The 12,796-nt window shown below is 42.8% G+C and overlaps 1 protein-coding gene across 1 annotated transcript; it reads right to left on the bottom strand.

The window, feature by feature from the left end:
• Positions 1–5,359: 5,359 nt before the first annotated feature.
• On the bottom strand, positions 5,360–6,280 carry LOC143402238 (vomeronasal type-1 receptor 4-like). The gene has a single exon (XM_076859630.2). The coding sequence runs from the start codon at positions 6,254–6,256 to the stop codon at positions 5,360–5,362; it is 897 nt and encodes a 298-aa protein (XP_076715745.2). The 5' UTR covers positions 6,257–6,280.
• Positions 6,281–12,796: the final 6,516 nt, after the last annotated feature.

Raw genomic sequence — 12,796 nt, 5'->3', positions numbered from 1 at the left:
CACTAATTTACATATATTTATAGGAACCTTGAGATGCTCTGTGCATATAAACATTTAATGATATTCAAACCAGGGAACATACACACACACACACACACACACACACACACACACCTCAGATACATATCCTTTTTATGCTGAAAACATGGAAACTTTCTCCCCCCCACCCCCGATTGCTGAAATACACACTGCCTTACCATTTTCTAAGCTCATGCTGCTGAAGCATAGTCCACCAGAAGTGCTTGCTCCTGTCCACCTCTAATCTAATATCATCTATCCCCGTCCCCATTCTTCCCTTTCTCTATTCCTCAAATTCTATGAGATCCACAGTTTCCTCATCCATCTAGGAGTGAGATCTTGTGGTGCTTGTCTCTGTGCCTGAATTAGTTCACTTAACGTGATACCTCCAGCTCAATCCATGGTCCCCCAGTGACAGGATTTCATCTTACTCTATGGATGGTGCTTTTCCATCATGTATGTGTTACCACTTGTTTTTTATCCATACTTTATTCGGTGATCACTAAAATTGGCTCTAGCTTTGGCTACTTTTTGTTGCAATGTGCATAGGATTGTAGGTGTCTCTTGGACGTGCTGATTTAGTATCTTTACATTTAAACCCAAGGTGGGGCTATGAGATCATGTGGTAGTTTTATTGTTAATATTTTTTAAATCCCCCACAGTTTTCACAATGTCTGTATTTATTTACCTTCCTCACTACAGTGTGTGAGGGTTTCTTTCTCCCCACATCCCTACACTAACCTTTGACTTTTGACTTCTCAACAGTGGCTATTCTAGTGGCATTGATGTTTGGGTTGCATTGCCTTTATAATTACTGAGGATGAACATTTGTAAGTTGTCCTGTGGGACGTGTCCATAGGCTGATTTCCCCTATATACTCAGAGTGTCTTGTTTTTGTTCTTGAATTTGTTTGTGTGCTTTGTTATTTGATTTTTGTTTTCATGTTGATTGCATTTTGTGGTATGCAACCCAAGGCATTGCCGTTAGTGACAAGTGGTCTTCTACTGAGCTACACCAACAGATCTTGCTATTGCAAGTTTAAGTTTCTTTGATATATTCTGAGTATAAACTCCCTGTGAGACATAGACTTTCCAAATGCATCAACTACTAGGTAGTTATTCTCTTCCCTCTGGTTTATTCTTTTCTTTTTTGGTGCAGAACTATTTTTAGTTCAACAGAATCTCATTAGTCCCTTTTCCTTGTGTTTCCTGTCATTTTGGTGACTTGTCCCAAGTACTTTTTTTATTGTAACATCCTAAGTTTTTCCTCTTATTTTCTTCTACTTCTTTTGTTGATTCAGGTCTTACATTTAAGTCTTTAATCCATTTTTAATAGACTCTGTAGCTTGTAAAAGAAAACAATCTAGGTACATCCTTCTTCACATGGATATGCAGTTTTTCCAAGACCACTTCATTGAGAAGACTGTTTGTTCTCCAGTGCATCTTCAGAGCACCTTTGTTCAAAATCAGTTTGCTGTAGATGCATGAGCTACCTCTGGGCTCTTGATTCTTTATCATTGGTGCAGATGTTTGTTTTTATGCCAATATCATTCTGTTAGGAGCAGTAATTTAATTAGGGCCCTTGAGCTGTCCTGCAACAGAGGCAATACCTCTACTGGGGACTTTCACTGTGAAGGTGAGCATTACAGAGGGCCCAGTTGTATGATGTCACCCTGTTCAATAGGAGGTTCTGTGCCCGGCACAGAGCTATTTAGTTCTTGACTTTGACGTGTAGACACCAGCTGCCCAGGGGTAGAAGTCATGGTGCAAGGTGAGAATCATACTTGGACTGCTCATACCTGTGACCTTGGTTCTGCTTGTTTTGAAGAATTTTCTCACAATAACCCTTTTGATGATTATCCTTATATAACACAAATACTGAACTTGTTCTGTGTCGCTATCTGCCTACCAGGGACTTTAGTGACCCATGAACATCAGCTTTTTCTCTATTTGTGGGTTTGTCTTTTCTCCATGCCCCCATCACCTGGTGCAGTTACCTTAATTAATGGGTCTGCAGGTCCCAACACCAGGCTTCTTTATTCCTACAGCTTTGTAGTACATTTTGAGTTTTGAAGTAGTGTAATGCCTGAGATTTCATTCTTTTTGCTTAAGATTGATTGGGGAGTGCTTTTAATTCTCTGAGAAATATCCATATGTTTCAGATAATTTAAAAGGAACAATGATCTCAACCATAGAACACACTGGTCTCCAGGTCACTTTATTATGAGCAAAATTGTTTTCACCCAGGTCATAGCTAACACTATCATGTCTTCTCACCTAGCTAGGACCCAATCTCAATGGATGTAAAGTTGTTCTTCTGAATTTGATTCGCAGTTTCCTGATGGTTAGTAATGTTGAGAACCTGCTCATATACTTTGTGGACATTTGCGTATCTTCTTTGCAAACATATTTTTCTCAATTCCCTTGCCAATTTATAACATGCATAGCCTTGGGATTTTTGGCTATCCACCATGTGAGTGATTCACATAGTTTGGGCATTAAAACTGTACCAGTCACAAGGTGTTCAAATGTGGGTCTCACATCATTGCTGGCTTTTTAATGTGTTGAGCCTCTCCTCTGTGTGCAGAATGTGTTTAGTTTGATATGGTTCCACTGGGAAATGTCTTACCTATTTTCTCGGGCTTTGAACGTCATATCCAAAAGTCGCTGAGGAGATCGAGTCAAGGAGTGTTTCCCTATATTGCATTTGAGGAGTTCTGCAATTTCAGTTATACGTCTGAATCTTAGCTCAACTTTAAGTTCTGTGAATGGCTTAAAAATAGGGCCCAATACCATATTTTGCATGTGGGCATCTAGATTTATCAATACCATTTGCTGAAAAAATTTATGAGGCTAGCTCAGCATCCTTGATGAACTCTGATTGTTCTTAGTCATCAATTCACTTTTAAATTGGGAAATGGTAGCATTGAACTAGAATCCCTAAACACAAAGGGAACCATCAGATCCCAAGGTCACATGGGCCATATGGTGGCACTGATTCACCAAGTGACAGTGTCCATGTCTACCAGAATGGAAAATAATCAGAACTGTGAGACTCAGAGAGAACTTTGGCATTGATTAATTCGTCAAGATATCTGTAGAAACTAACCATATGGGAGTTCTGCCCAATTCTTTCTGGATCTGTAGAAGGAGTGAACCCTCAACTCCTCTGAGTGGATATTGACTCAAATCTGACTCCAATCTCTAGAACAGGTTTCATGGCTCCTCCTTTAACTCCCATCCTGGAGCCAGTCTGCAGACACAGGGCTGCTGTGTGGAGGGAGGGAGCTGCCCATGAGGGACCTTGCTGCACTGCCAGAGCACACTGACCCCTTCCTCCTCCTCTCCCCAGTGAGACGGACGTTCACCTAACAGAATGACTGGTCACGGGAACAGAGAACCACCACACATTTCAGTGATCAACTGACACTGGGTATGAACTGACGGTAACTGATGGAGACCCAAATGTTCCTACATCCACCAATAAGAGGAGGGATTTCCTTAGTTTGTGATCAATGAAGTTTCTGAGGCCCGAGCTCCCTTGTATGAAATCCACTATTGATTAGGAATCGATAATGACACTTACTTGACATATTCTTATGGTTGCTTTCATCAAATTTTTTGCTTTAGTTTACCAACTACAGGTCTGCATGTAAGCATTGCTGTGTAAATTCCATATTATATGATCTTCTGGGTTTCTGAATATGGAGATTTGTTCAAAAAATTCAGGGGTATATTTAGTCATCTCTATTATGTAAACGTTGTAGGCACAACTCATGCAGAGTTCATATCACTGTTTATATTTTACTGCTTTAACACACCCACAAATATTTGAGAAATGAAAGAAACTCAATGTGCCACCAGTCATGTCAGAGTGTTCCCGAGGCCAGGGTTTCCCATGTCTCTCTCCTCCCTCCCACTCCACTTGTTTGGGACAATGTCAATCATGGGCTTCATTCTTTTCATTTTTTTTCTAATTATGATTTCTGATTGCTTTTGTTTTCTCAACTTAATTTCCACATTCTAGAGTGAAACTAAAACAGAATCATACTTAATTAGTGAATTAAAATCCAGACAAATCTTGACAGATTGTTCCCAACAGTTATGAGCCAGCTCCTTGTGCATCTAGATATTTGGATGTTGTTAGTCTCAGTCGTCTCTTCCTCATGGTCCCACTTTGACATGTCACTCATTCCTAACTGCACTTCAGGGATCTGAACTCCTGTCCTTTAGTCCTAGGGCAATGGTGTGTCCAGGGCTGACTCACTCTGTCTTATTTCTCTATTTGAGGTTTTAGAAAACAGCTGTCACAGGAGAACCATGGAACTAAGACAGTTAGTACATGTTATAACTTCAGGGACACCTTTATTATGTCAAGTAGATAAACACCTGATTTTGGAGTATGACCTAATATTAATAAATTACTTTAAATCTGTGTTAATATGGTTTGAACAAACCACAAACAGGGTCATAAGGAAGATACAGAGGACAACTTGGCTCTGTAGGAATGGCCTCTAACTCAACACTGATGTCTGGGAGGGAATATGATCAATCAATCAATAGCATCAATAATATTTCAAAATGGTTTAATAAAATATCTTATGGCAATATCTGTGCATTTTATATGAATATATATATATATATATATATATATATATATATTTGTTCCAGTTTAGCAACAAGAAAATTAAGTTCATTTCACTATAAATCAGAATATGATGTGTATTTCTGAAGACACGGACAATATCAAGCAGTATACAGGTCTAACTAGTGCTCTCTTGAAACAAGGCATGATTGTGACCCACACCAACTTCTCATTTATTGGAGAAAAATACATTTAAATTGTAAGTTCACAAATCAGAAAACATGAAAAGAAAAAGTAAGTTATTTTTATTATGCCTCCATTTTTCTTCATAAGAAATGAGACAAATACACTTTAAGTCTCTTTATTCTTGCAGATTTATTAATGTAGATGACACCAATAAAGTGTATTATTCCATTCTATGTTTAAATACTATTAATCTGGAAATGTTCTATATTAATTGTAAATAAATATACCTTAGAAATCAATACACATGAACAGAGTTTGAGGTTCACAAGGGAAAAAAACAGCAAATATATACAGGGCCATAGAGAGAGACAGAAGAAGCACCCTTAGCCACCTTCCTATAAAGTTTGTCACAGGATTGTCACCAGCTTTGTGGTGTAGAAATGTCCCTCTATATGACTCAGCTACACTTACATGATTTTCCCGAATCATACAGAAACACAAGACTCAGGAGAGTTTTAAACTTACTTACTGGAAGATAAATGTTACACACATGGTCTCAATGTTTTTCTCTCTAGTGACCAGGCCAACACTCAGCCAGGTGTCCTTCCCTGTGCATCAGCACAAATGGGCTGAGGACTGCGTAGCCAAGGTTCACAAGTTCTAGAACACTGACTTCTAGGAAACGCTTCTCTACGGAGAAAGTGACATATAAAGCCATGAAACAGTCTGCCCAATAGAAGAGGAGAAAGCAGAGCATCAGAAGGAGGACACTCTTCGCAGCCTTCACCTCAGGGGGGGTTCTGTGGAGGAGCTTGGAGGTCTGAAGGTAGAGCACCTGCTGGTGGTGCTTGTGGAGGAGGAAGACCATGTGGCCACTGGCCCAGCCCATGACCCCCTGGAACACAGCATCTCGAAGGACCATGAGAACAATAAAAATCCACATGATTGTTGAGTTTTGTTGTAGAAAATAACAGTAGTTCTCATTTGTTCTAATTTCTGAACTGTTCATGCTGCTGGATTTTTTAATGTAAAGTGGTAAATTCATGCTTATCAAGGAATTGAGTATCCACAGGAAGACTAACAAGGGAAGCAGGTGCCATGCTGACCTGGGCTGCAGCCTCCCCCACCTGGAGGCTCTGGGGCTGATGGTGATGGCCTGGACCACCGTGAGGAGACAGGTGGTGCAGATGGACAGGCCCCGGGCCACCCTACTGAGGTAAACCACAATCTTACAGGCTACGTCACCTAGGAGGTCTCTCAACCCCAAACTGGTTATTGTACTTGGCATTCCTCCTGTAATAAGTGTTATGCTATTTGTAAAAGCCAAATGGATGAGAAGGAGGTGACTAGATTTCCTCTTCACTCCTCTAAACAAGCACACATAGTTCACAAACACATAGATATTCCCCAGAATCCCAAGTCCTATTAGAAACATGAACGTTATTCCCTTGACAAGAGGCAAAACCATTTCTTACTTCATAGGCAGAAAAACTCAGATATAGCAGACACTTTTTGAAGAATGCAACAGTATGATGATATGAATCTGCAAAAAAGTATTTCACAACAGCCTTTGCTGGGGTGTAAGGATACATGTAATGATGCAGATTCTGTCCAAAGCACTATTTGTTTTTCTCTAGGGGGTTGAGGATTATTCTATATGCTTTTAAAAGTCATGCTGAGTGCTATTATTCAAAATTCTAAGTTTTTAACCCTGAGTTTTTCTAAGCTATATGCAATCAATACCAAGTTTCTTGGTCAAATCCCTGATATCCCACCTATATTCAACCTCAGCTTGGATCCATTAAAACTACACTCTTCCAGTCAGATTTCTCCCTGTCTTTTTTGTTTCATTCTATAAGTTTGTATCATTGGCATGTAAGAGTCTAGGATCACACTTGGCCTTTCTTCTTTCCAATACCCCATGCACAAGCATCTATAAAATCCAGTTCCTTCAATGTCTTTACCTAATATAAATTCAGCCATAGTTCAATTTCTCATCATCTTTTGCTGCACCACGTTCGAGGTTGGCTTTTTGCTTCAGAGTTTTCCTTTTGTGATGACAACAGCTTCCCTTCCCTTCTCTGAACACACTCGGTGGTCTCATGGCTTACTAATACCAGAGCCTCTGCAGTCCTCAGAGTGACATCCAGCTCCGACCTGGACAGAGGGGATCCAACAACTCGGTCAGAGATATGCAGGAATGAGTTTCTAGCCTGAGAGAATGGGGTTACAGACAGCGTGGAGCCAGCGAGGGTGCCCTAGAAGAGCCACGAAATGCTGCTGCCAGGGTCATCAGCAGAGGGCTGAGTTCCCACTGATGCCCTCAGGGGCCTCTAAGGGAGGCCTGGGCCAGTTCTGCATGTGGTGGTGTTTGCCAAAGTGTTAGGATGAGAGGAAAGACACCTGCTATGAGCTGTCAGGAGACGAAGGCAGTGTATGAACCAGGAATCCCCAACAAGACCTCCTTGTAGAAAAGTAGGCTGGCAGACATTTGGCATGAACCAATTCACTCTAGTGGGGCCATGCAGGCATTTTACACCTTACAGTGCCCTGGTGGGAACAGTGACTTTAGTCAGCTCTGCAGCCTGCTCTAACTGTCTTTTTCCCACCTAGTCAGCAATTGGGCTGCTATGAGGTTTAAACTGCACGGCTCACTTCGACACAGTCCTGGACAGGACTTTACATTTTCCTGTTAGAATTCCAATTTCAAGTCTCATCTAAGAACTTATGTAAAATATGGTCAATTTCTCCAGAAAAAATAAACCAGGTTGTTAAAAAAAAAATACTATAATTTGAGCGTATTCTGTATACATAGAATACAATTTTGCAATCCTTCCCCCAGCTCCTGCTGGTTATTAAAGATTGCTTGAGACTCCTCTGCTAAAGGTCCCTGGCATAATAAAATGCAGGAAAACAGGTTGTACCCAGCTTTGGGACCATGTAACCCTTGAAAACAGGAGGATTTATATTCCAATGCTGTTTCTTCCACTAACAAATGGGGAGAATAATAACTGCACCAAAGCCTTAAACAGCACAAAATCCTACATATCTACTGTGAAATGCCTATGATACAAGCTCTAATGACCAGGACAGCAGTTTCTACTAGTAAGTCAAGGGTGAGAAAGAGCACACTCAATGGACATCATGGACTGAGGACTTATCAAATGTTTGTTCATTTCTTCTTCATTTCTAGTTTTTCTCTTATTTTCAGCCCACTCCCACCTTCCCAAATGGCACAGCTCTGAATCAAATTTGGGAGGCACTTCTGAGACACATGATTCACTTCTCTTTCACTCTGACAGAATAGAGTGAAGACATTTTCACAGGCTGATTTACAGCTACAGTCTAAACAGTGCTAAAGGCCCTGCATTCACAGAAAGATATCACCCCACCTGGAGTAACCCCACAGCTGGGCAGGAACACACACCCTCCTGGGGAAAATGCTCCAGGATAAATGTGAGATCGCGGTCCTTGCTTCATGGAACTGAACTGAAGTCAAAGAATTTTTTTGAAATTTTAATATCAAGTAAACAATTGAAAACATACTGGAATTCAACAAGAGACACTATGATTTTAAATGGTAATTGCTTAGTAAGCACTCTGACAGACATATAAAAATGAATTTGACTCACATGTGGGGTCTAATGCTATGTGTCAGGACAAGCAATTTCAGGGTGGACACAGAATGAATGCCTTCACATTAAACACACTGCACATAGGGACAGAGAAACATAATGCAGGGGGAAATTGTGTCTTAGAAACCAAATAATACATCAAACACTAGGCTCAAACATCTAACGTGAGCTAAGATGCTGACAGAATCATGCAGGACAACGTGGAGGCTGAAGAACCTGAGCTTTTCTAAAGGCAGACAAACTTCTAGCTTTCTCTCCTCAGGACCCACCACAGAGCTCTCGGGTGAATCCTGACCCTGAACACAGGTCAAGGTGGCTCTGCCACAGCTGAGGGACACCTGCTGTAAAGGCCCCCATCTTCCTGGCCCAGGTGCACACCTGTGGGTCCCAGAAGCAGGGTGAAGGTCCTGAGGCTGAGACACACACAGCAGCCCCTTGCTCAGTCACAGACAGTGAGACCTTGACTGCTGAGGGCCTGTCACCTGTGCCTGGGGGCAAACTGATCCTAGGGTCCACTCACCTTGGTGGCAGACTGCAGCCAACCTCCGTGTGGGTCCTTTGAACACGACGCAGCTTCCCAGGTTGCATTTGTACCTTCTGGGTTTGTGGGGCTCTTGTCATCAACTACCACTGGGGCTCCATGCTCAGTGTTGTCACCTGTCAAAGAGAAGCACCCTCTGCAGGACCTCAGTCCCTGAGGTATGCCTCTCCCTCTCCCTCTACAATTACTGCGTTTGTTTCCTTCAGACCTTAGCTCAGTCTCAATCGGGGCCTAATTATTTGAAAAGAAGTTTGGTGGTGAGCAAGTGATCAACCAGCCACATCCCTGGGACTGTTTCCCATTTATTGTCCTTCCCTTCAACCTCACAAAGTTCCACAGCTGAATCAGGATGCGACCACGTTCTGTCACACAGAGTGCCACTTCCTCTCCTATTCAAGGCCTACTCCATGCACAGGGATGTGGTTCTTGAGGACCAGCACTGGGGACTCTGCCTTCAGAGAGGCCCCAGCCAGGCACCTGGGAAGGACAGGAGTCCCCTTTGTCCACCTGTGCACTTTGGCAGTTCAAGGTTGTAGCAACAAAAACATGGTATTTCTAGAACCTGATGGCTAGAAGCACCCACGTTCTCCCTCTCAAAAGCCCAAACCTGCCATGAAGAAAATGCAATTCAAAATTATACCTCAGTTAGAATGACATTCATCAGGAATAAAAACAGTAGTAGATTCTCTCAAAACTCTGACAAAAACAGGTAAATTCATGCATTTTTGGTGGACTAGAAATTAGTACAACCATGTTGAAAATCAATACAGACATTCCTTAAAAATCTAAAAATGAACTATTATATGATCCAGCTACAACACTCTTTGGTATTTTTTTTCCAAAAAGCAATCACTATAACTATCATAATATAGTGAAACAACTGCATGAATATCTATAGCAGCACAATTCACAACGGCCAAGTTAGAAAACCAGCCCCGGCGATCACCAACAGATGAATGGATTAAGAAAATGTGTTGTGATGGGCCAGAGCCTAGCCTCTGGTGCAGGACCATCCCTTATGACCAGTGGACTACTGTGGGAGCCAAGATCCAGCCCAGATGGCTCACATCAGCACACACAGGAAGGAGGATCTCAGTAGGCCAGGTTCTCCACTCCCAGCAGGGCAGACACTGCCAGAGCCTAGCCTAGGTGCAGGACCGCCCCTTCCTACCAGCAGACTACTGTGGGAGGTCAAGCCCTGTGGCCCAGATCCACCCACCCCAACTCACACAGGTCCCAGACACAGGATGCAGTAGCGTCCACTGAGGGACACCAGCAGGGTCTGGAAGCCCAACATCAAGGTGAGGTACAGACAATCTGCACAGGTACTACAAGAATAGAGGGAGGAAACTGTACTATCCCAGATCCACACTGCAAGAAAAGAAGACATATAGACAACATGAAAACACAAGGGAGGAAATGCCCCAAACAAACCAGGACCCTATAATAACAGAAGCCATGGACAGCGGAGTTGGTGAAATGTCAGAGGAGGAGTTCAGAAGGTTCATAATTAAAATGATCTGTGAATTAAAGAAAGACATAAATGAGCAAATACAGGCAAAAATTGATCGCTCCAACAATGAGATAAGAGAGCAAACACAGGTAGCAAACGATTACTTCAAGAGACAGATAGAGACCCTGAAAAAAAACAAGTCAGTAATCCTTGAAATGAAGGATACAATAAATCCAATAAAAAACCAATAGAAAGCACAACCAACAGACTGATCACTTGGAAGAAAGAACATCATACAATGAAGACAGTACAACCTGGAAAATAAAGTTGATCACATAGTGAGGAAAGTTAGAAACCCTGAACCGAACATCCGAGAGCATCACTACCCTCCACTCTATGTGGACACAGTGAAAATCTTCCATGATTCAGGTCTCAGCATGAAGGTGCTAATACTCCTCAGAACCCACCCTCACCATGCACTTTTACCTCCAGAACTATAATTAGATTCAAATCTAAGCAGGCCCTAGAGGTGAGGTACAGAGTGTGACCCACAGGGCGGTACTCTACATTTCGAAGGAAGCTCTTGAGTTTTCTCATTCATACAAGCAGAGGCCTGGGAAACATGGGGAAATGGATTTTAAGGGTGTGGGATAAGGGCAGAAGGAACATAAACTTATATCAGGCGGGATTTATTGATACTGGCCCATAAGCAGAGATTCTAGATTTAATGTAATAGCTCACAGTGTTAAAAAAGTTTTAGTTGAAGGATGGGCCCAAAGGTGGCCCACTATAAATGAGCTGAAATGCCGGACAACCCTTGACTTATTGTTGATGAGGGAATTCAGAGGCTCAGGCAGACTGGAATGCAGGAGTGGATCTGTCATGTGTGACCTTCTCCTCCATACTGCGGGGGTCCAGAAGACGTGCACTTCACCAGAACAAGAGGAAACAAATGTGTGAGAGGAGCACCAGCACCCTTGAAGAGCTCTGTGGTCGCTCTGCTCTGCATGCCAGACCTTACTGTGGAGCTGCCATCAATCAACTGGAAGACTTCGCTGCAATGGGCACGGTTGGATCTCAGGGAGGAAGAGGCCAAGCGGCAGCCCTCAATCACCACAGACAGGGAGGTCATAGTTACCATAATGGACAGCAAAGGGGAAGAAGTGGACACAATGTTCTGACTCGTGAAGATCTCTGGCATTGGCTACTTAATCATGGTGATTCTAGAACTCAAATAGATGGAAAACCCACAAAACTCTTACATGACTTATACAAAGTGGAAAAAATACAGGGCAAATGCACAAAAGTCTGCCTCAGATCATAACAGCCAAGAATCACAGCCCCTCAGCCACTTCCTGGATTTGAGTCAATTTACGGATCCCGAATCCCTGAATCAATGGGGCCAGGTCTCCTTGAGGAAGGACCCTGGTAGAGTACCAATATCTTTACTGTTGATCCATCTCCCATCTTCCTCCAAAGGGACCTAAGGCCTTTTACCAAGATAACTGTGCACTGGGGAAAAGGCGATGATCAATCTTTGGGGGACTACTAGACACAGGCTCTGAACTGACATTGATTCTGGGAGGCCCAGAACGTCACTGTGGCCCTCCAATAAAAGTAGGAGCTTATGGAAGTCAGGGAATCAATGGAGTTTGGACCAACGTCCAACTCAGTGCGTCCAGAGGGTCCCCAAACTCATCCTGTAGTTATTTCCCCAGCCTGGAGTGTGTAACTGGGATAGATATACTTAGCCTTGGCAAAACTCCCACATTGGGCTCTAACCTGTGGAACGAGGGCTACTGTGGGTGGAAAGTGTACCTAGAAGCCTCTGGCATTGCCTGGACCTGGGAAAATAGTGAATCAAAAGCAGTGATTAATGCATCCCTGGAGGGATTGCAGTGATCAATGCCACCATCAAGAACATGAAGGGTGCAGGGGTGGTGCATCCCACAGCATCACACCTTGGCTCCCCTATTTGGCCTGTGCTGAAGACCAGCGGGTCTTGGAGAATGACAGTGGATTATCGTAAGCTTAATCAGGTGGTGACTCCAATTGCACCTGCTGGGCCAGATGTGGTTTCTTCACTTGAGCAGATTAATACATCTCCTGGTTCCTGGTGTGTGGCTATTGATTGGGAAAATGTTTCTGTCTCCATCCCAGTGCAAAAGAACCACCAGAAACAATTTGCCTTCAGCTGCCAAAGCCAGAAATAGACCCTCAGTGTCCTCCTCAGGGTATGTCAACTCTCCAGCACTGTGACACAGTTTAGTTCACAGGGACCTTGATCATCTTTCTCTCCCACAAGATGTCACACGGGACCATTATATCAATGACATCATGTTGATTGGGCCAGTTGAGCAGGAATAGCAACCATTTTGA

The sequence above is a fragment of the Callospermophilus lateralis genome, chromosome 6, assembly GCF_048772815.1.
Source record: "Callospermophilus lateralis isolate mCalLat2 chromosome 6, mCalLat2.hap1, whole genome shotgun sequence".
NCBI classification, from domain to species: Eukaryota; Metazoa; Chordata; class Mammalia; order Rodentia; family Sciuridae; genus Callospermophilus; species Callospermophilus lateralis.
Note: the sequence above shows the minus strand (reverse complement) of the source record. Positions and strands in the feature narration are given on the sequence as shown.